The sequence below is a fragment of the Eremothecium cymbalariae genome, chromosome 1, assembly GCF_000235365.1.
Source record: "Eremothecium cymbalariae DBVPG#7215 chromosome 1, complete sequence".
Taxonomy (NCBI): Eukaryota; Fungi; Ascomycota; class Saccharomycetes; order Saccharomycetales; family Saccharomycetaceae; genus Eremothecium; species Eremothecium cymbalariae.
In genome coordinates, this window is record NC_016449.1 from 894,330 (window position 1) to 913,167 (window position 18,838).

At 41.7% G+C, this 18,838-nt stretch overlaps 7 protein-coding genes and 1 further gene across 7 annotated transcripts; 5 read left to right on the forward strand and 3 right to left on the reverse strand.

Moving 5' to 3' along the window:
- On the forward strand, positions 1–1,173 carry FMT1 (methionyl-tRNA formyltransferase; the record flags this gene model as incomplete). Its single annotated transcript, XM_003644428.1, has 1 exon — positions 1–1,173. The coding sequence occupies one exon, from the start codon at positions 1–3 to the stop codon at positions 1,171–1,173; it is 1,173 nt and encodes a 390-aa protein (XP_003644476.1).
- Positions 1,174–1,446: 273 nt separating this feature from the next.
- Positions 1,447–3,660, forward strand: SCT1 (bifunctional glycerol-3-phosphate/glycerone-phosphate O-acyltransferase SCT1; the record flags this gene model as incomplete). Its single annotated transcript, XM_003644429.1, has 1 exon — positions 1,447–3,660. The coding sequence occupies one exon, from the start codon at positions 1,447–1,449 to the stop codon at positions 3,658–3,660; it is 2,214 nt and encodes a 737-aa protein (XP_003644477.1).
- A 589-nt stretch (positions 3,661–4,249) lies between these two features.
- On the reverse strand, positions 4,250–6,304 carry PIB2 (Pib2p; the record flags this gene model as incomplete). The annotated part of the gene is made up of 1 exon (XM_003644430.1): positions 4,250–6,304. One exon carries the CDS (start codon positions 6,302–6,304, stop codon positions 4,250–4,252), a length of 2,055 nt encoding a protein of 684 aa, XP_003644478.1.
- Positions 6,305–6,911: 607 nt separating this feature from the next.
- Positions 6,912–9,197, forward strand: STT3 (dolichyl-diphosphooligosaccharide--protein glycosyltransferase subunit STT3; the record flags this gene model as incomplete). The annotated part of the gene is made up of 1 exon (XM_003644431.1): positions 6,912–9,197. One exon carries the CDS (start codon positions 6,912–6,914, stop codon positions 9,195–9,197), a length of 2,286 nt encoding a protein of 761 aa, XP_003644479.1.
- A 1,389-nt stretch (positions 9,198–10,586) lies between these two features.
- Positions 10,587–12,704, forward strand: ALK1 (protein kinase ALK1; the record flags this gene model as incomplete). The annotated part of the gene is made up of 1 exon (XM_003644432.1): positions 10,587–12,704. One exon carries the CDS (start codon positions 10,587–10,589, stop codon positions 12,702–12,704), a length of 2,118 nt encoding a protein of 705 aa, XP_003644480.1.
- A 200-nt stretch (positions 12,705–12,904) lies between these two features.
- On the reverse strand, positions 12,905–13,881 carry Ecym_1437 (the record flags this gene model as incomplete).
- A 146-nt stretch (positions 13,882–14,027) lies between these two features.
- EST2 (telomerase reverse transcriptase) lies at positions 14,028–16,580 on the forward strand (the record flags this gene model as incomplete). The annotated part of the gene is made up of 1 exon (XM_003644433.1): positions 14,028–16,580. One exon carries the CDS (start codon positions 14,028–14,030, stop codon positions 16,578–16,580), a length of 2,553 nt encoding a protein of 850 aa, XP_003644481.1.
- Positions 16,581–16,600: 20 nt separating this feature from the next.
- BUD6 (formin-mediated actin nucleation enhancer) lies at positions 16,601–18,826 on the reverse strand (the record flags this gene model as incomplete). The annotated part of the gene is made up of 1 exon (XM_003644434.1): positions 16,601–18,826. The coding sequence occupies one exon, from the start codon at positions 18,824–18,826 to the stop codon at positions 16,601–16,603; it is 2,226 nt and encodes a 741-aa protein (XP_003644482.1).
- Between the last annotated feature and the right edge of the window lie 12 nt (positions 18,827–18,838).

The following is an 18,838-nucleotide window of genomic DNA, read 5'->3' on the forward strand; positions in this document are numbered from 1 at the left end:
ATGATTGCCTGGTCCCAAAACGACAAACTAGAGAGCCATTATCCAATTGAGCAAAGAACACCTATGTCTCCAGGTCTTCCTAGATATTTTACCTCAAAGGTTATTGTCAGTAAACCTTTGAACGTGCTTTTCTTTGGATCAGACCATTTCAGTGTGCATTCGCTGAATGCTTTAGCCTCTCTGAAGCACAACGATGCCATCGATAGAATACAAGTGGTCACCAGATCAGCAAAGTCATGCGGCAGGTACATGAAAGAAGTGAGGGATCAACCAATTGTACGTGCAAGCGAGCTGCTAGCACTTGACAAGGTAATTAGATGCGACAGTACAGCTGATATGTTGGCTCTGCGTAACATTGCACCGCAATTCGACCTTATAGTTGCCGTATCTTTTGGCAAGTTGATACCTCAACAATTGATCACAGACATCGCCCATTCTCTGAACGTACATCCCTCGTTACTTCCCAGATATAGAGGGGCTTCCCCAATTCAATATGCCTTACTGAACCAGGACATGGTTACGGGCGTTACAGTGCAGACTCTCCATCCCACCAAGTTTGATCACGGAAACATTGTAGCCCAGACAGCACCACTCAACATACAGGAACTGCTTCGCAGAGGCAAAATAAACCACTTCGAAGAAGACGTACCGGAAAAAGTTCAAATACTAATGGATCAACTTGGAATCGAAGGCGGTAATCTACTAGCCTATACCATTAAGAATGGGCTCTACACAAATCCACCCTCCATTCCTCCACATCAATACGAACCAAGCCTGGCCCCAAAAATTACAACAGACATGCGCAGAGCACGTTGGCAGACAGATACCGTTTCCAAGCTACTTGCGAAACACTACGCTTTTGGAACCCTACACGCCTTCAAGACAGTTCTACCAAAACGTAACAGGAACCCAGAACAAAAAAGAATCCTATTCCAAAACTTCCACTTGCACTCTTATCTTCCCACACAACAAATGCAAGATTCCAATTCCCTTAAAGAACCTGGTTCGTTCATCTACGATGAGATGCACAATCGCATAATAATACAACTTACAGACGGACAGATAGCCTGTTCTACAATCCAGTTCCAAGGGTTCAAACCAGAGACACCATCAAAGTTTATGAACCACTACAGCAAGCGGTGCGGCAAACTAGTGGATCAGAAATTCGAATAACAATTGCAATACCCCAACCAATCATTATCAGACCATATCCATCCCCTTCGGATAAATGCCAGCAGTTTTAAATTCTTTAAAACCCGGCTTTTCATGGGTTCTGGTTAGAAGCAAAAAATAGTGTGGTTTCGATTTTGATAAAAAAAAAGTCCTGTGGAAGAGATAAATTTGGAAAGAAACTTAGCTTTCATTGTAAAAGTAATATTTGAAGGAGAATCAGCATACCACCTGTCAATAATCGCCAAGAGTTATTAGAGCTATACGGTGTTCAATATGGATATTCCGTTAGCTTCGAAAGAAAGCCCTGCTGATTGTAGTAGTGCCTGTCCATCAGGTGTTACTGCCATTGGTTCAGGGTTTACATCAACTACAGGCAGTTCTCCGGTGTATGAAGCCAAGCAAGAGGGCAGTAATGATGATGGATATATATACAAGGAGATACCGTTATGGAATAAGATAGTTTATGATATTTTTTTGTGGATTTTTGGTGCAGTGTTCAACTGTTTCTTTAGAGACGTTAGGACTCGTGATGGGTATAAGATACCTCAAAACGGGCCCATAATCTTTGTTGCAGCACCTCATGCTAATCAATTTGTTGATCCTGTAATTTTGATGACTCAAGTGAAGAAGCTAACCAATAGGCGTATTTCATTCTTGGTTGCGAATAACTCGATGAAGAGACTAGTAGTAGGGTTTTTAGCTCGATGTGCTATGTCGATCGGCGTTGCAAGGGCACAAGATAACCTAAGTCCGGCAAAGGGTAAGATTAGATTAGCTCCCGATAACCCCCGTAAGCTTATTGGAATTGACACTGAGTTTACGAAGTTTCAAGTCAAGGGTTTAATTGGGCTACCAAAATCATTGGGAAATATAGATATTGAGTCCATTGAATCAGATACTGAGTTAACTTTAAGAAAGGAATTTCGGCTGCAGAAGCCAGAGGTCAAGGCTGTATTATTGAAAGGTACTTCTTTCAAGTATGCTCCTAAGGTCGACCAGTCAAATGTATATCATCATGTATTTGAACATTTGGCCCATGACCAATGTATTGGTATTTTCCCAGAGGGAGGTTCACATGACAGGACTGACCTATTACCTCTCAAAGCGGGCGTTGCCATTATGGCTTTAGGTTGTATGCATCGTCATCCAGGGGTTAGCGTCAAGATTGTCCCTTGTGGGATGAATTATTTTCATCCTCATAAATTTAGATCGAGAGCTGTTATAGAAATTGGAAGCCCAATAGAAATTTCTGCTGAGCTGGTCAGCAAGTATGGCAATCCAGAAACCAATAAGGAGGCTGTAAGAGAATTGTTGAATACCATTACCGAGGGTTTGAAGGCTGTGACTTTATCCTGCCCGGATTACGAAACTTTGATGGTTATACAGGCTGCAAGAAGATTATACGCAGGCCGTGTATCATCAAAACTTCCTTTGCCGTTGGTGGTGGAAATGAACAGACGTTTGATGAAGGGTTATGAAGCATTTAAGGACGATCCAAGAATTATAAAAGTTAAGAAGGCTGTTTTGGTTTACAACGATCATTTGAGACATTACAACCTCCCGGATCACCAAGTGGAGCATGCACAGATCAACTTCTCAAGCAACTTGAGCTTGTTGTTGTTTAGATCCATAAGCTTGTTATTTGCTGCCGTTTTGGCACTACCAGGTATCTTTATGTTTTCTCCAGTTTTCATTATTGCCAAGAGACTGTCGAATAAGAAAGCCGCAGAGGCCTTGGCTGCCTCGACTGTTAAAATAAAGGCTAAAGACGTTATCGCGACGTGGAAAATTTTGGTTAGTCTTGGTGTCGCTCCATCGTTGTACACATTCTGGTCCATATTAATAGTGTGGTACTTCCGCAACAGCTATACCAAAGATAGGTATATTTTTAGCTTTATTGTCGCCTATAGTTGTTCAGCTCTGCTCACATACTCCGCTCTATTTGTTGGAGATATTGGTATGGATATATTCAAATCATTAAGGCCGTTATATCTATCTTTAACAACTCCGGAGTGCCTAAAGTCTTTACAAGAGGAACGCTGTGTTATTGCAGAGCAAATTACTGAAATAGTTAATATATTGGGTCCCCAGCTATTCCCTGACTTTGATGCCGAAGTCTTGGAAAAGAAATATCACTCTAGTAGTGTCTCTGTAGAGGATGAAGAAGACAGAAAGACCCAAGAATTAAAGAGGCGCAGATTATTAAGGAAGAAGCAAGAAAAGGCTGCTGTACAGAGGGAGAGCTTCACTCTCGTAGAAGATTCATACGAAGAAATGACTACTGATGATGACAGTGATGCCCTGTCGATGGTCAACAGTGACAATTCGTTATCGAACATACCAATATTTTCAAGTGTACATAGATCCGGATCAGTTTCTAGTGTAAGCACAATGTCTTCCGGATTCGAGATTGACGAAAATGTTAAAGACAACGGATTAAGCAACATGATAATTGATGCCATCAGGCAAAATCGAAAAATCGAGTAAATTATGCCAACATGACAAGAAATTCAATCTGCTTTTAATTTCAGTAGAATATATTTATACACTCACATATATATATGATCTGTTCCGTAAGTTATGCAGTTTATTTACTCGATAAGATAAGTTTTTAAAAACGATAAAGTGTTATCAGTGGAATATTCTGAGGAGGTGCGAGCGATTACGTAAAAAGTTTCTCCAACGGATAACGCATAAAGAAGCAATAACATCAATGACCACGATAACACACAATTAGTGGACGGATGAGATAAATATATATATTATTAGAATATGAGTTTAATTAATGCATGCGTCTTATTTAAGGAGACACGGAAATTGAACCAATCAGATGCTATCCAGCACCACGGGACCCATAGGAGAAAATAAGATTTCCTCTTTACAAGTTACCCGTGAAGTTCAAAGATTAATGAAATAAAAACACAAATTAAAAGATCAAAGTTGACCGCCACCAAAGGCAGATTTCCACGAGGGCATATTACAGAAGTTACGCTGCAAGATGAAGCAGGTATTAACCCCCAAGTGCGTTACTGTAAAAAAGTATTCTAAAAAAATAACCAGAACAATCATTAAAATGTCAAAAACTACTCCAGGACCAATCTGCCGGAACACTGCCAACAAAACTATCTAGCCGTTGCCTGCCTGATGCATCAGCCGCTTTGTCATCACCCTCCAATGTAGTATCTATCGAGGCCACTGGAACTTTAGATGATATAGTTTTGCTATGGTCGCTAGTAGCAATCCGATCCAGCGGATCATACGTGTTTCCATTGCGTGCAGCACCACTGCCAGCGTTTCCTGCATTTGGACCTTCCCTAACTAACCGCTCATACTCCTCCAAACACCCATCACATATCTTGGACAACATACCGATACCTCCTCCCCCAATAATGAATTTTGCATTTGGATTCAAATACATCCAGTGCCTCACATGCTGCTGACAAAATATATCACCGCAGTGTCTACAATGATGCTTACGCTCCCAAAAAGTGAATAATTTGTGACAGTACTTGCAGGATTGTCTCTTACTGTCTGCAACCCAATGCTTCCTAGTTGGAGGAACCAGATTCACACTGTTATGCGCTGAATAATCACCCTTCATGCTACATGCCAACCATATATCGAACTTGCGCCTATACTCTGTGAGAAATGAAGAAGTGGCTGAATGTGTGCTAGAGGCATAATTAGAATGGCCACCTTTATTTGTTTTAAGATTATTAATAGGTTGACCCGAAGCACTTCGGTGGGATGACGGAGAGTGAGACTTTAGTTGGTTCCAATTAAGATTGGTTTCAGAAATATCACGTAATACTGCAGGCATGTACATCGGCTTCTTGGGTTCGTTAATTTGCCGTATCGGCTTCTTCGCAAAATGCTGCTCCTGCTGAGCGCTACCATTGAGACCACTATCTTGGGTATGTGTGCTATAGTTCGTGCTGACATTGTAGTTCCCTTGGATGGCACCTGGCAGCTTCAAAGGCTCTGGCTGAGACAGCACATCCCCTATGGAAGATCTTCGGAGACCGTTAGCGCTGGAAACCTGTGAGTGATTGAGGGGTATAGGATTATTCCTAGAAGTCTCTAGAATAACATGCTTTCCGCCAAATTGAAGATGCGTTAAGGGCTCCTGTGGCTCATTCAAGTTCTCATCGGGATCTATAGTACCATCCTGATCGTTCTGGAGAGTGCCACTAACAGATAAGGGCACTTTATTAGCCTGCAACATCGACAGCTTACGCAGAGCGTCTCTGGTCAGTTGTTTTTGCTGTGTAAACTCATCTTCTTCATCGACATCCGCACCCGAAACGGCACCAGAGTTCTTCCCGTCTACACTCCGCTGTTGCACGAGCTTCTGTTGTTGTGTTTGACCCTGGGTATCTGACGAGTGCCCGCTGATCGGCGTATCTCCTAGTTTCTGAGGAGTCGTAGATGAATGTTCTGGAGCTGCAGACGAAACAGTCGTTGCCAAGCTGTTAGACTGATTAGAACCAACCCTACCACCACCCTCGCCGCCACCCTCACTCCCGCCACCGCCGACCACGTCGCTGCTACCACCTTGCAACTGATTCCCAGTAATCATCCGCTGCTCATCGGTGAACGGCAAACGCTCCCCTATCTTAATATCATCCTCAAGATCCTCCTCTATAACATTCCGGCCAGACGCCATGCTGCTTCTAGTCGTCCGACGACGGAGCATGTTCGACGACGCAATCGCTGGAGACTGAATCTGCTGCGCTGCATTCACGAAATTCGTGACCAGCGTCAACGCTGGCCCAGCCGCACTACCCCCATTATGATTCCTCCCCATCCCATCATACCCACCCCCACCACTGTTATTGTGCCGCTCCGTCCCATTGTCACCATTCTCTATCCCTCCATTTACTCCCGCTCCCGCTCCTGCCGCCCCATTCCCTCCATTACCACTGTTCTGCAGCATCGATTTCAACGACATCCCACTAAAAACGCTCTGCAAACTATGCGTTCGCCCCCTCAGTGGTACTTTACGCTTCTCAAACGTAATCGTAGACTTATTAGAAACAACCGACGTGTCAGAGTTGTATCTGCGAGCTGGAGTCCCGGATTGTTTAGCCTCTGTTTCCATATCACTATTCTGGCTATGAACGCTCCCCATTATCCTCGAATGACCTACCTTCCAATTACAAATTAAAAACTCCTCCGGCCTACTATTATTCCTATTACCTTGTTACTCTACTTTGCTTACCAATGCTTTGTGTGTGCGTATGTAGTAGGCCTTTGAGTTAAAGGGAGGGAGAAATTGAGTTTCTTTGTAGTAGAACGAACTAAAAAATCTTTCGATTCTCCTTGCTTTGTGATTGCTTTTTATTTTCTAAACTCGTTCTCGAGGTCACGTGTAACATCACGTGTTTATCACGTGATGTTACAGCCCCTTATTTCGCGAAAGCGCTGACGTGTGCGCTCGCCAGGGGCGGCGCCGGCCGAGAGCCCAGCCAAGCCTAGCGGGCCCCGCGGGCCCGCTAGGCTCGGCTGGCTCGGCTGGCTCGGGCTGGGCTCCGTCCGCGCGGAGGGCGGTTTCGTTCGGCAAAACCGATATAGTTATTCTAGAAAAGCTCGTCCGATCTATAATCACACCGGCAACAGCACACCAACAACACAACACACCACGCAGGCAATCGTCATAGTCTAGCAATCCAAGTCCCTTTATCAAGACTGGCTTTTCAACAATTTGCAATTCTATATACTAGGTGACCACGATGGCGATGAAGGCAGAGGTTCACACGGCACTGTGCTGGGCTCGGGTGTTGTTTAAAACAATAATTATAATTTCGATTTTTGGGGCGGCGATATCTTCTCGTCTTTTTTCGGTGATCCGGTTTGAATCGATTATCCATGAGTTCGATCCTTGGTTCAATTTTAGGGCCACTAAGTATCTTGTGAGCCATTCGTTCTATGAGTTTCTAAACTGGTTTGACGATCGGACGTGGTACCCGCTGGGGCGGGTAACAGGTGGGACGTTGTACCCTGGTTTGATGACGACTTCTGCTGTGATCTGGCATGGGCTGCGTAATATTGGTCTTCCTGTGGATATCAGAAATGTGTGTGTTTTGTTTGCACCGGCGTTTGCAGGGTTTACTGCCTTGGCGACGTATGAGTTCACAAGGGAGATCAAGGATGCTAATGCGGGCTTGTTAGCAGCTGGGTTTATGGCGATCGTTCCGGGGTATATCTCGAGATCGGTGGCTGGGTCGTATGATAATGAGGCCATTGCGATCACGTTATTAATGCTGACTTTTATGTTTTGGATCAAGGCTATGAAGACAGGATCGATTTTGCATTCCACTTTTGCGGCTTTGTTTTATTTCTACATGGTCTCCGCGTGGGGTGGGTACGTGTTCATTACCAATTTAATCCCGTTGCATGTGTTTATCCTAATACTCATGGGACGATACCATAGCAGGCTTTATAGCGCTTATACGACGTGGTATACGATAGGTACTATAGCTTCGATGCAGATTCCTTTTGTTGGGTTTTTGCCGATCAGGTCCAACGATCACATGGCTGCGCTCGGAGTGTTTGGTCTAGTACAACTAGTTGGGTTGGGTAACTATATTAAAGGCAATGTTTCATCTAAACGCTTTAAAGTGGTGCTCATTTTGTCTCTTGTTGTAATCATAGTTGTTGGTGTCTCTGGTCTCTTTGCGATCACTTTCCTTGGTTACATTGCACCCTGGACTGGTAGATTTTACTCCTTATGGGACACTAATTATGCCAAGATCCACATTCCAATTATTGCTTCCGTTTCAGAACACCAGCCTACCGCTTGGCCTGCATTTTTCTTTGACAATCAATTCCTCATTTGGCTGTTCCCAGCTGGTGTCTTTTTGTTGTTCCTCGACCTGAAAGACGAGCATGTATTTGTCATCACGTACTCCGTTCTATGTTCCTATTTTGCAGGTGTCATGGTCCGGCTAATGTTAACCTTGACGCCCATTATCTGTGTCTCGGCTGCGTATGCGCTATCCAAGCTATTTGACGTTTACCTTGACTTCTCCGAACTTTGGTCCACCACCGGGGCGGCAGATGTGCTCACACCTTCTGACCCCCAGGCCGCAGGTACTGCTGAAAAACGCCCTCCCTCGAAGATCAGTGCCAATGTATCAGCTGCTGCCACGTCGTCTTCGTCGTCTTCCTCATCCAGGAACGGTTTCCTCATGGTGATCACCAAATTGCTCGTTTCTGGCACATTCCTATTCTACCTCTGGCTTTTCGTTTACCACTGTACTTGGGTTACCTCGACAGCGTACTCTTCTCCATCTGTCGTGCTTCCATCGAGGAACCCTGATGGTTCACCTGCCGTCATCGACGACTTCAGAGAAGCCTACTACTGGCTAAGAATGAATACTGACGAGGACGCAAAGATAGCATCATGGTGGGACTACGGTTACCAAATCGGCGGCATGGCTGACCGTACAACCCTCGTCGATAACAATACTTGGAACAACACCCACATTGCCATCGTCGGCAAAGCAATGGCCACATCTCAGGACAAAGCCTACCACCTCCTCCGCGCCCACGACGTGGACTACGTCCTAGTCATCTTTGGAGGCGTGCTTGGCTTCAGCGGCGATGACCTTAACAAATTCCTATGGATGGTCAGGATTTCAGAGGGAATTTGGCCTGATGAAATTAAAGAACGCGAATATTTCTCCGCAGCAGGCGACTACCGTATGGATGCCAGCGCCTCAAGCACAATGAAAAATTCACTCATGTACAAGCTCTCCTACTACAGATTCCCTGAACTTTTCGACGGACAACAAGGCTTCGACAGAGTCCGTTCCCAAACCATCACCGTTGACGATATCGGCACCCTCGACTACTTCGAAGAAGCCTTCACCTCTGAGAATTGGATGGTTCGTATCTTCAAACTCAAGAGCCCAGATCATCTGGGGAGAAACTTGCATGACGTTGCCAAATTGAACATGGAGCAGTCTCTCGGTGTTAAAAAGAGACTGGTAAAGAAACCTGTCTTGGACTTGAGAGTATAACCGCGACGTCAAACAAAGATCCGTCCGTATTACGCTCACTACTAAACACTACTATATATACCCGAAAATCCAATACAAAATAACTATTCTACAGTATTCTCTTCTTACCTCTGCCCATTTTACCATTTATAATTTATCTCTGTGTCTGACACCAACTCGCTTCATCTTTTCTGAAACATTCGTCTCATAAATAAAATTAAATAATCTCGCCCGTCTTGTTTGATCGTCGTTTCTACAACATTGTTCAAATGTTAAATGTTTACAGACATCGCTCGACACTATAGGAACAACGCATCCCCATAGTTAGATACTCACGGAAGACTCCGACTAGACAAATTGTTGAGTTCCTCATTGGGAACTATGCGCAGCTTTATCGTACATACACCACGTATGGCGAGTCAAAATAAACAACAAGAAAATAACAAAAAGACTGCGCCATCTCGATAATACTACAATAATCGGAGAGTCCTTCAAACATGTCGATCTACATTTTGAAATGTCTGCAATGAATACCAACAAGCAACAAACACTGGCCTGCTAAAACGCATTGTTTCCTTCCAATTCTAAACTTGAATCCGTTATTCCAACGCCGCAAGCATTAGTTTTTGAAATCTCGCGTTTTCGCGTCTTTTGTTTACATACTTCAGACGTATTGGTTGAGGAGGCGTGGCCATCACCTCCTTTCTGCCTTTCGAAAACAAGTGCCAACCAGCAAAAAACTGCGAAGAATCCTATTAGAGTATTTTCGAATTGCTGGGACGTATCTTTATTATAAATAGCCCTGGGCCGTGAATTCTTCTCCGTCGGGAACAAGCGATCTATTAACAAGTCAGCGTGTTAGCAGATCTTGTTTAGGTATAGCCCAGTTTTGGCCCGGTATTTGTGAGATTCTGGAAGATCAGACGTGTTAAGAGAACAGAGAAGAACAGTTCTTGAAAAGGGTTATTTTTTTGATATTTGGGTGTTACACATTTGTTTAATTTTTTGGTTGATTTTTCGATTATAGTGTGAGTAAGAGTGGTTGAGAGAGAGATCGAGAGAGAGATCGAGAGAGTTTGTGTTAGTGTGTTTGAGTGTGTCAGGTCCTAACGTCAATTCCAAGGCAAAAGAAATAGGGTTGGAATACCCTTTTACGATCGTTTCTGTTAGGTTCATTTTTGTTGTGATAAGAAGGCACGTTGACAATTCATTCGTTATATTCTCTGTCGTTTACGCATTCCTTTCACTATTTGATTAAGGGTATTTTTTTTGAAGTGAAGAGATATAGTACGTGTGTGGGTGGGTCAGCGTAACCTGAGAAGTTTAATTTTGTCCGATAAAAGCCACTGTACTGCGGATTTTAATACTTGATACACCATCTCTACAGAGAGAGCATAGGAAGAAGTAGTGATGAGTGCAAAGGATTCTGAAGCTTCATTTGAAGAATACAATATTGCCTCTATGGCATCCAAGTTTATTGCTCTGGAGGTCTCCGACCATGAAGATGACTACAACTCATCTGTGGATTCTGTGGATTCAAACAACAGACTAGCAGATCTTCTGGGAACTGGGGCGGAGATACCGGAGGAGGGGGAGGGGGAGGAGGAGATGGAGATGGAGGCTGTAGAGGAGGCGGGGATACGGGCTCAGAGTAATGCTTTGCAAGGTCCCATAGTGATCACGCACCAGCTTCCTTCGACTGGAGTGTCATCATTGTTAAGTTCTGTAACCTCGCTTCAGTCGGAAAGGAAAGGCAAGTTGGAAGAGCGGAAGAAATGGTCATTTATTTCAACTGGCAGCGCCACTACTAAAAAGCGCTGGTCAACACTTTCGTTTGCAAGTGACTCAAATAGCAAGGGGAACAGGGGGATCTCTTCAGCAAGTTCCAACTCAAGCGTGCAATCTATTTCCACGGGCAAGCCCGCGAACAGCCTGAAGCGGTCATCAACCGGCGCATCACTGAGATCTCTGTTAAACAAGATTTCGTTGAGTGACACTTATGCCAACGTGTGTTCAAATGTTTCAAATAGCAGTAGTACGCAAACAACACCTTCTACGCTTGTTGTAAATGGTACGCCTAAGGACACAATGTTTTCGAGAAGCAGACAAACTTCGATTAGTAGCATGTCGACATACCGAACACCACTACAACCCCTGTCGTCGAGCGCTCATAACAGGCTTCAAAGGTCAAACATTTCGATAGATAATGTTAGCATTTCTTCGCAAACCACTAATTCCTCCCTACAGTCCAAATGGAAGTTTTGGAAGAACCTGAAGCCGGCGGATGAAGGTAGGCCCCATCGTTCACACCAAACGCCACCATCATCAGTATCTTCTGGGACTACTTCCCGTTCGAAGTCGTCATTTTCAGATCTTCGTAAGGCCTTGTTTGCTTCCGGCCCACTTTCTGCATCTGCTCAGGAGCTTTGTCGTAGTGCAGGAAGCACTTTAAAGCACAGGCTATCCCACAGTTCCCTAAAGCCAATGTCTTCACACAGCTCTCTACAGACTAAAGCATCTCATTCCTCTCTAAAAAAGTTAAGGCATGGGTCCAATTCAGAAGAAACCCCACAAATATCACTTCCAGTTCCAGATCAGGCTTCTCGTGATAAAATTAGGATTAAGCTGAAGCATTCGGCATCTTTAATGTCAATTAATAGTGGTAGCGCTTTTGGGAATCCCATAATCGCAGAATCTCAGGAATATAATGAGGCTGTATTAAACCAAATTCTGAGTCTTTGTGATGTGAAATATATTAAAGATTATTCGACTTTACCTAAGAACTTGAAAAAGATCTCTACTAATCATGTCTACTTGGACCCAGAGGATGATACCGTTTATAAGATCCTACCTATAACTTCAAGTGAGGATTCTATGACAGGTAAGGATTTGGCTTTAAAGGAATTACAAATACAGCGCTTGATCTCGGGTACTCCAGGGTTTGTACATTTGCTTGATTCAGCCGTTTATCAGATTTCCGATGCTGGTTTACAATACGTTGTCTTTCATATGAAGAACCATGGCTCGGCCTTATCTAATGTCACAAAACTCACTTTCACTGAAATTCAAGACATAGTTGCCCATTGTATCCGTGCCTTATACGTTGCAGAAAATAAATTCAATTTTGAGCATCGTTTTTTAAATTTGAGTCACATTCTCTTAGACAAGCAGGGCAATATTACACTATGTGACTATAAATTATCTCGTGCTGGCAAGGGTTCCAATTATTGGTTTACAAGGCTGGACCATCCCTTGTTCTTTCAAAGCCAGAGGGACTACACATATGTACTACAATCGATGAGATATTTGATGAACTCTAAGAGCTGGCATGTGTATCATCCCAGAACAAACTTATATTGGGTACATTACATTATTAAAAAACTTTTGGGTATGTGTACTGAGGCATCTCCTAATAGAGCCAAATTAGTGAAGTTGCAAGCCAATTTAGACCCACTAAAAAGAAGAAGAAAATGGCCACGCAGCGATTCATGCTTTGAGAATTGTGGTGATATACTGTGTTACATTTAGTTTCCACAATTCTGGATGAGTTGAATGGTTATTCTTATCATAAAACCAGATAATATTTCGCTTCTTATGTTTATTATTATATTACCATTCTTTTATTTGAACACTGAACAATTCGTTTTGTATTATACCTGATCTTCTATCTAGTTTTAAATAACTTCAGTTAGTTTGAACAAACAATATGTTTCCCGTCTGGGGGAGACTTAGGAGCAGATAAATTGATCAATCTTCGGACAAACATACTCCTCCCCAATCCACTGGAAAACTTCGTATTTGGAATTCAATTGCCTGTTATCGTGTATACAATACCGATCACCGCTATCTGGCTTCAGTGCCCCAGTTTCTTTCATAGGTTGGATGAATATACATCTCTTTACTCGAGAATGAATTAAGGCCATAGCACACATGGTGCAAGGTTCATGTGTCGTATATATATCAAAATTCAGGCATAGGTAGCCATCAGGCCTTGTTGATCCCCTATTAGATTGCGTATTTAAACGCCTTTCTGATTCTCTACGTGCTACTTCTTTGATACCCATCATAATACTATGGCATAGCTCATCGCCCTCATACCGGCAATCTTCCTGAATTAAAGGATTTTCTGGACTCAAAGGATCTATAAACGCCGTAACAATCGGTAACCTCCCCCCTCCTCATGCAGTTCCCTTGATCGTGTCGTTATAAGCTCCAATGTCTTTCTAATAACTACCATGTCGAATATACAATCATTCAAAATTTGATCATTTGGATTACCTCTCCAAATCAAAGGCCAGTATTTCTGACTCCACTCATTGCACAATTCTCTAGTAGAAGGTCCAAATACCGGCAGGTAGTGATTCGACAAGTTGGAGAATCTGAAAGGAGCATTATTGAGTAAATCATTCATATTATCTCTTTCCTGAATCAATTCAACAGAGCATATGATAATGGTTAGAGTGTTCCCATCAGCGCTCTTACGAATCCGCTTGCAATGTAAATAGGTTACTGGATCATTAGCTGGCAGTTCTTCCTGTATAAACTTCAGAACAGCCTGCGAATATACCGGATTTACATCTATTGTCCAAACTGTCGCCAGAATAGGTTTATCGATATCTTTGAAATTCTTTACTTGTGAAAGAGATCCTTCAACTATACATCTTCTGAAATCAATATTCAAAGGATTATGGCGCTTTTTTACCATTATAGAGCTGCATCAAACTAGTTACTTGGGATTTTGTTATGAATTATATAATTAGGACTTCTAAGCATCGCGCAATTAAAATTTGCAGACTTATTAACCAAAGTGAAAACGACCTCCCCAAGTATTAATGAGAACAACCAAAGCATATGATATGTCTTGAGGATTATATTAGCAAAGAATTACCTTACCCTACAGATGAGTTAATCTTCAAGCAACTATGGTCCTTTAGATCGCTTAACGGTCTTCAGGACTTAGCTAGGTATCACTTCATAGTTCAAAATCCCACGAAACTACCATTACCACAAACTAGTGTTACTCACAGGAAGATGATAGATGATTGTATTGTGTATATGATAAACAAGAAGTTGTTCAACAATGTTTTAACCTACGGCTATAGAATTGCCAAGAACTCTCAGCTCAATACGACGTTACATTGCCAATATACTAATACTAATATATCTGCACTGAAAATGGGTGCTTGGCAACTTCTTCACGAAGCGATTGGGACTCAAAACTTTGTTCATATGTTAGTTAATTGTTCAATATTCCATTACAACGGGAGATACTTCAAACAGCTTGCTGGAAATGTAATGAATGAACCTCACAAACCCCCAATTTGGTATTTTAACGAACAAAAGAAGTTTGCTGCTCAAGATCTGAAGCCACATGATGTTGGAAATAATGGATTTTTATATAGAAATATTGGGATTATTAAATGGGATAAATTGCTTCCAGAAGATGTGGGTGCATTGTCTGAACAAATATTTGACGACGAACGACATAGGGTCCCAAAAGTTACGGTGCTACTAGCCAAAATGATGCGCAATGCAAGCAAAGTTCGCTATGCGAGAATTATTAATTCTATTTGTCCAAAAAAGTCAGTTTCTGAAGCCTCTTCCAATTTAGACCTTCAGACAACTGTGAAGTCTGTCACTCGCCTAATTACCCTGTTCGTTGATAAAATTATACCGTTGGAGTTATTTGGATCTAGGAAAAACAAATCATTGATTCTTAAAAGAACATCTGAACTTCTTAGACTCAAAATAAACTGCCAAATCCCATTTGAATATTTAATAAAGGGATTACGAGTCACTGATGTTTCCTGGCTAGGTCTTACTTCTAAAGGTGTACCAGTTTGTGAATTTAAAAGGCGACGAAGACTATTTGAACTATTCCTTGATTGGCTATTTAGGAAGTTTATTCCAAAATTAATTCACGGAATTTTTTATGCCACTGAGATTTCATCACAAACTGCAGTAATTTATTTTCGACAAGACACTTGGAATGAGATATCTGCTCCATTCTTATCTAAGTATTTCAGCCAGTACTTAAAGGAAAACGCTGATTGTGAACTTCATGATACATTTAAGTTTTCAAGGTATAACCATAGGAACTTGAGATTGATACCAAAAAAATCGAAATATGACTTTAGAGTCCTTGCTGTACCACATAGAGGCTTTGGGGAAGATGATAGGCTCGAATATGAAGAATATGTACGTACTGTTTTGAAGCCAATAAAGAATGTGCTTAATTACCTGAGAGCTAGAAGGGCTACCCATTTTCAAAAAATGTACTCTCCATTACAGATTGGAAAGTTTCTTAATCAATTTAAGGAAACGTTGCTTAATAAATATTCTCAGTTGCCTCCATTACATTATTTTAAGTTTGACATTGCTTCTTGCTACGATTCAGTTCCTACAGGAAAGGTATTTGAGATCGTTGAAAAACTAATGGGGGATGATACACATTTTTACATTAGAACAATGCTAGTTTATGATACTAGGAGTCAAACTTTGCAACGTAAAAATGTTGTAAATGGCGACTTGAATCTTAAGGATAGGAGTATTCTCATAGACACTGCACAAACAGTTCACTTTTCGAAAGCGGACATTATCAATACTTTGATGATGGAAATAAATCAAACAGCCCTTAAATATGATGACCACTGTTTTTTAAGAACAGTTGGATTGTTTCAAGGTGCTCATCTTTCTTCATGTCTTGTTGACATTGTTTATGATGACCTACTGGAATATTACCGCGAATTTAGTAATCCTCCTGGTACATCATCGCTGCTGCTGAGGCTAGCAGATGACTTTTTAATAATCTCGACTAGTAAGGAATACATCGACAATATAAAAACTTTGGCGCTTAACGGGTTTGACGAGTATAATGCTATAATTAATAAGGATAAGATCCTCAGTTTTTGTTCAACAGAGGCAGAAAATCATATATTCAGCTATTGTGCCATGGCTATCAATATCCTTAAATTAGATGTCTGCAAACCAAAAGACACTTACAATATGATGCAATCTTACATGGGTTCAACGAAAAAGTTATATAAAAAATTACGTTGGTTATTTGAACTTCGTATGCCATATGATGTGACGAGCCCAACCTGCAATTCCTGGGAAGCAATAGTTCGTCATACTGAGCAGGCAAGTATTAACTTGGCTGAAACATTTTCTGCGTATTTTGCTAAGCATAAAGTTACAGTTGCTTCCTTCTCCGAATTTATCGAAGGAATCATATTTTCAGCGTGCAAGAACTGTAAGAATATGAGTGATTCAGATACGAGATACATGACCCTAAGAACAATTATTTTGAAATGTTTCAAGGATATAATGCTAATTAAAAGATCCAAGTTTGCCGAAGTTGTAGAATTCCTGGAAAGCGAACAAAATAACTGCCTCCAAGGTTAATAAATGAAATCACTTTATTATTATATACCTCCAAAATTTTGGCGCAAGTTCTGTTCGTCTCTCTCTTTTCTAAGCCTCTCTACTTCTTCAATACCCCCAGCCCTCTTAAATGCACCACTACCTACAAAATCTTCCAATTCCAATTCAAATGCATTACCATCTTTATACTGAAGTTCTTTTTCCCTTAACTTTTCTGCCCTCTGAATTGCCTGTACCCTGCTTTCGTGATCTGGGTTTAAACTTTGAACTTCTGACAAGAGGCGATCTCTTAGCTCATTCATTGTACCTGGTTTGACTAATGGCAAAATTGGATTGGTTCTTGATCGGTTTGGATTCTTTTCCTGTTCTTCACAACATAGTCTAACTAAGTCAAAAGTTTCATTTGCTTTATTTAAATCTTCTTGTAAATCAAATACCAAGTCTTCCTGCAAGGTTAAAAATTGTTGCTCTTCACAGACTTTGTCCAACTCCGACTCCCATATCATTTTCCAATTAGGCTTTTCAATATTAATATATGCTTCCATTTTTCCTAAGTCTTCCGTAGCTCGTTTAAGCTCATTTTGGACCGCATCCAATTTCTTCCTTGTTGGCTTTGCCCCTCTTATTGCCACATCTTTTCTTAATCCCTCAATAATATCTTGGAGATCATCGACTTTTGCTAATAAAATATCAGACAATTCAGACAGTTTAGTTTGCGATTGTTCCATATAAACCCTGTTCGATGAAGTAGATGCGTTAAAGGATAAAGATTGGAATTTTTTAACTTTCTCCAATATATGATTAATTGTATCCGTTAAGGATTTTTTACTCGTGTTGTGCGCCTGGCTTAGAATAGATAACTCATGCTTGATATCACGGACTTGTGTTGATATTTGGGAAGGAGGTGGTACTCCAGTTTTAGGAGAGACAGATCTAGGTTTAACGTCAGAATTATAACTGGAAGTGACCACCTTTTTGAACTCAGAAAGAGCTACTCGCTGGGATTCTAGGATTTCTTTTCTAAGCTTCTCGAATTTTTCAACTAAATCTACACTCTGTGTCGTGCTGGGTTCTATATTCAGCTGTAGCAAAGTTCCATCCTTGATATAGTGCATTTGGGAATCCTCTAACTCGTATGCAACATCATAGCCTGGGTCATGAATATAAATATCTGGAAATGCATCACCCCCGGGCGAATAAGTAAATTTCTCTACAAATAATAATCTTATTTGGTTAAAGGTCACTGGTAGCGTGAGTTTGCCTTTCTTGACTTTATTGTTTAATTTTAGAAACACTGTTATCGTCGATCCATCTCCGATATACCGAGACTGTCGATTAAGCGTCTCTGATTTTGTAGTGCCTATGTCAGTCCCATCCTCTATATGTTCTGATACCATGCTTTCGTCTCTTTTCACAGAAACATTGCGTGCAGTAGTTGTGCCCTGAAAGCTATAGTCTGTTGATGTCGGTAAAGAGGGTGTCGGCGCTTCGACATTATTTAAGTGAGTCAATTTTGCCATATGATACGCTGAAAACCGTTTAGAAGCACGCCTCTGTAGTGTAACTCCTTTCTTCAACTGAGACAAAGGATCATATTCGCTGTTACTATGCGGAGATGGTTTCGGTGTTGATACCCGGCTATTCGACGTTGGCTTTGCGATTACACCATCCGGAACGCTGGGAAGAGCCATATTAGAAGTAGAGTATATCTCCATACCTTCCAGACGATTTATAGGCACACTCGAATCCCTACTAGAGACACTAACCGTCGAAGAATCGTAGCCCTGCTGTGAGTATGGTTGTGAAGACTTTGTGGAATTCATGCTTGACATAGCGGACGTCCTCCGCTCACCTTTGCTCTGCTTCAACCGATACTGTTTCGCCTTTAACTTCTCCAATAGATTCACAATTATTTCCCGAATCTGAGGTAAGTATCTGTTTAGTGTTTCCTCAGAAGGAGGTTCTCGAAGAGCAACCTCCAACACACGGCGTAGTTCCATCGGCACATCGCCTAAATCATTCACCTCTATACCAGCATGAGCAAAGTGCTTGGAAACCAGTTTAAAATCATTGCCAAGTTGCACATATGCATCTGATACTTGACTTTCAGTAGCTGCCTTCTTAGACCATTGCGTCAATCTCTGTAAAAGTGTTTTCGTGGAAATTAGGAGCTTTGTAACACTACTCTCAACAGTGGACATGGGCTTTGCTCCCGTTGAAGACGTCGAGGAAGCACGCGAGGTTCTTTGTGAAGCAGGAACCGACATTAATGTTTTGTG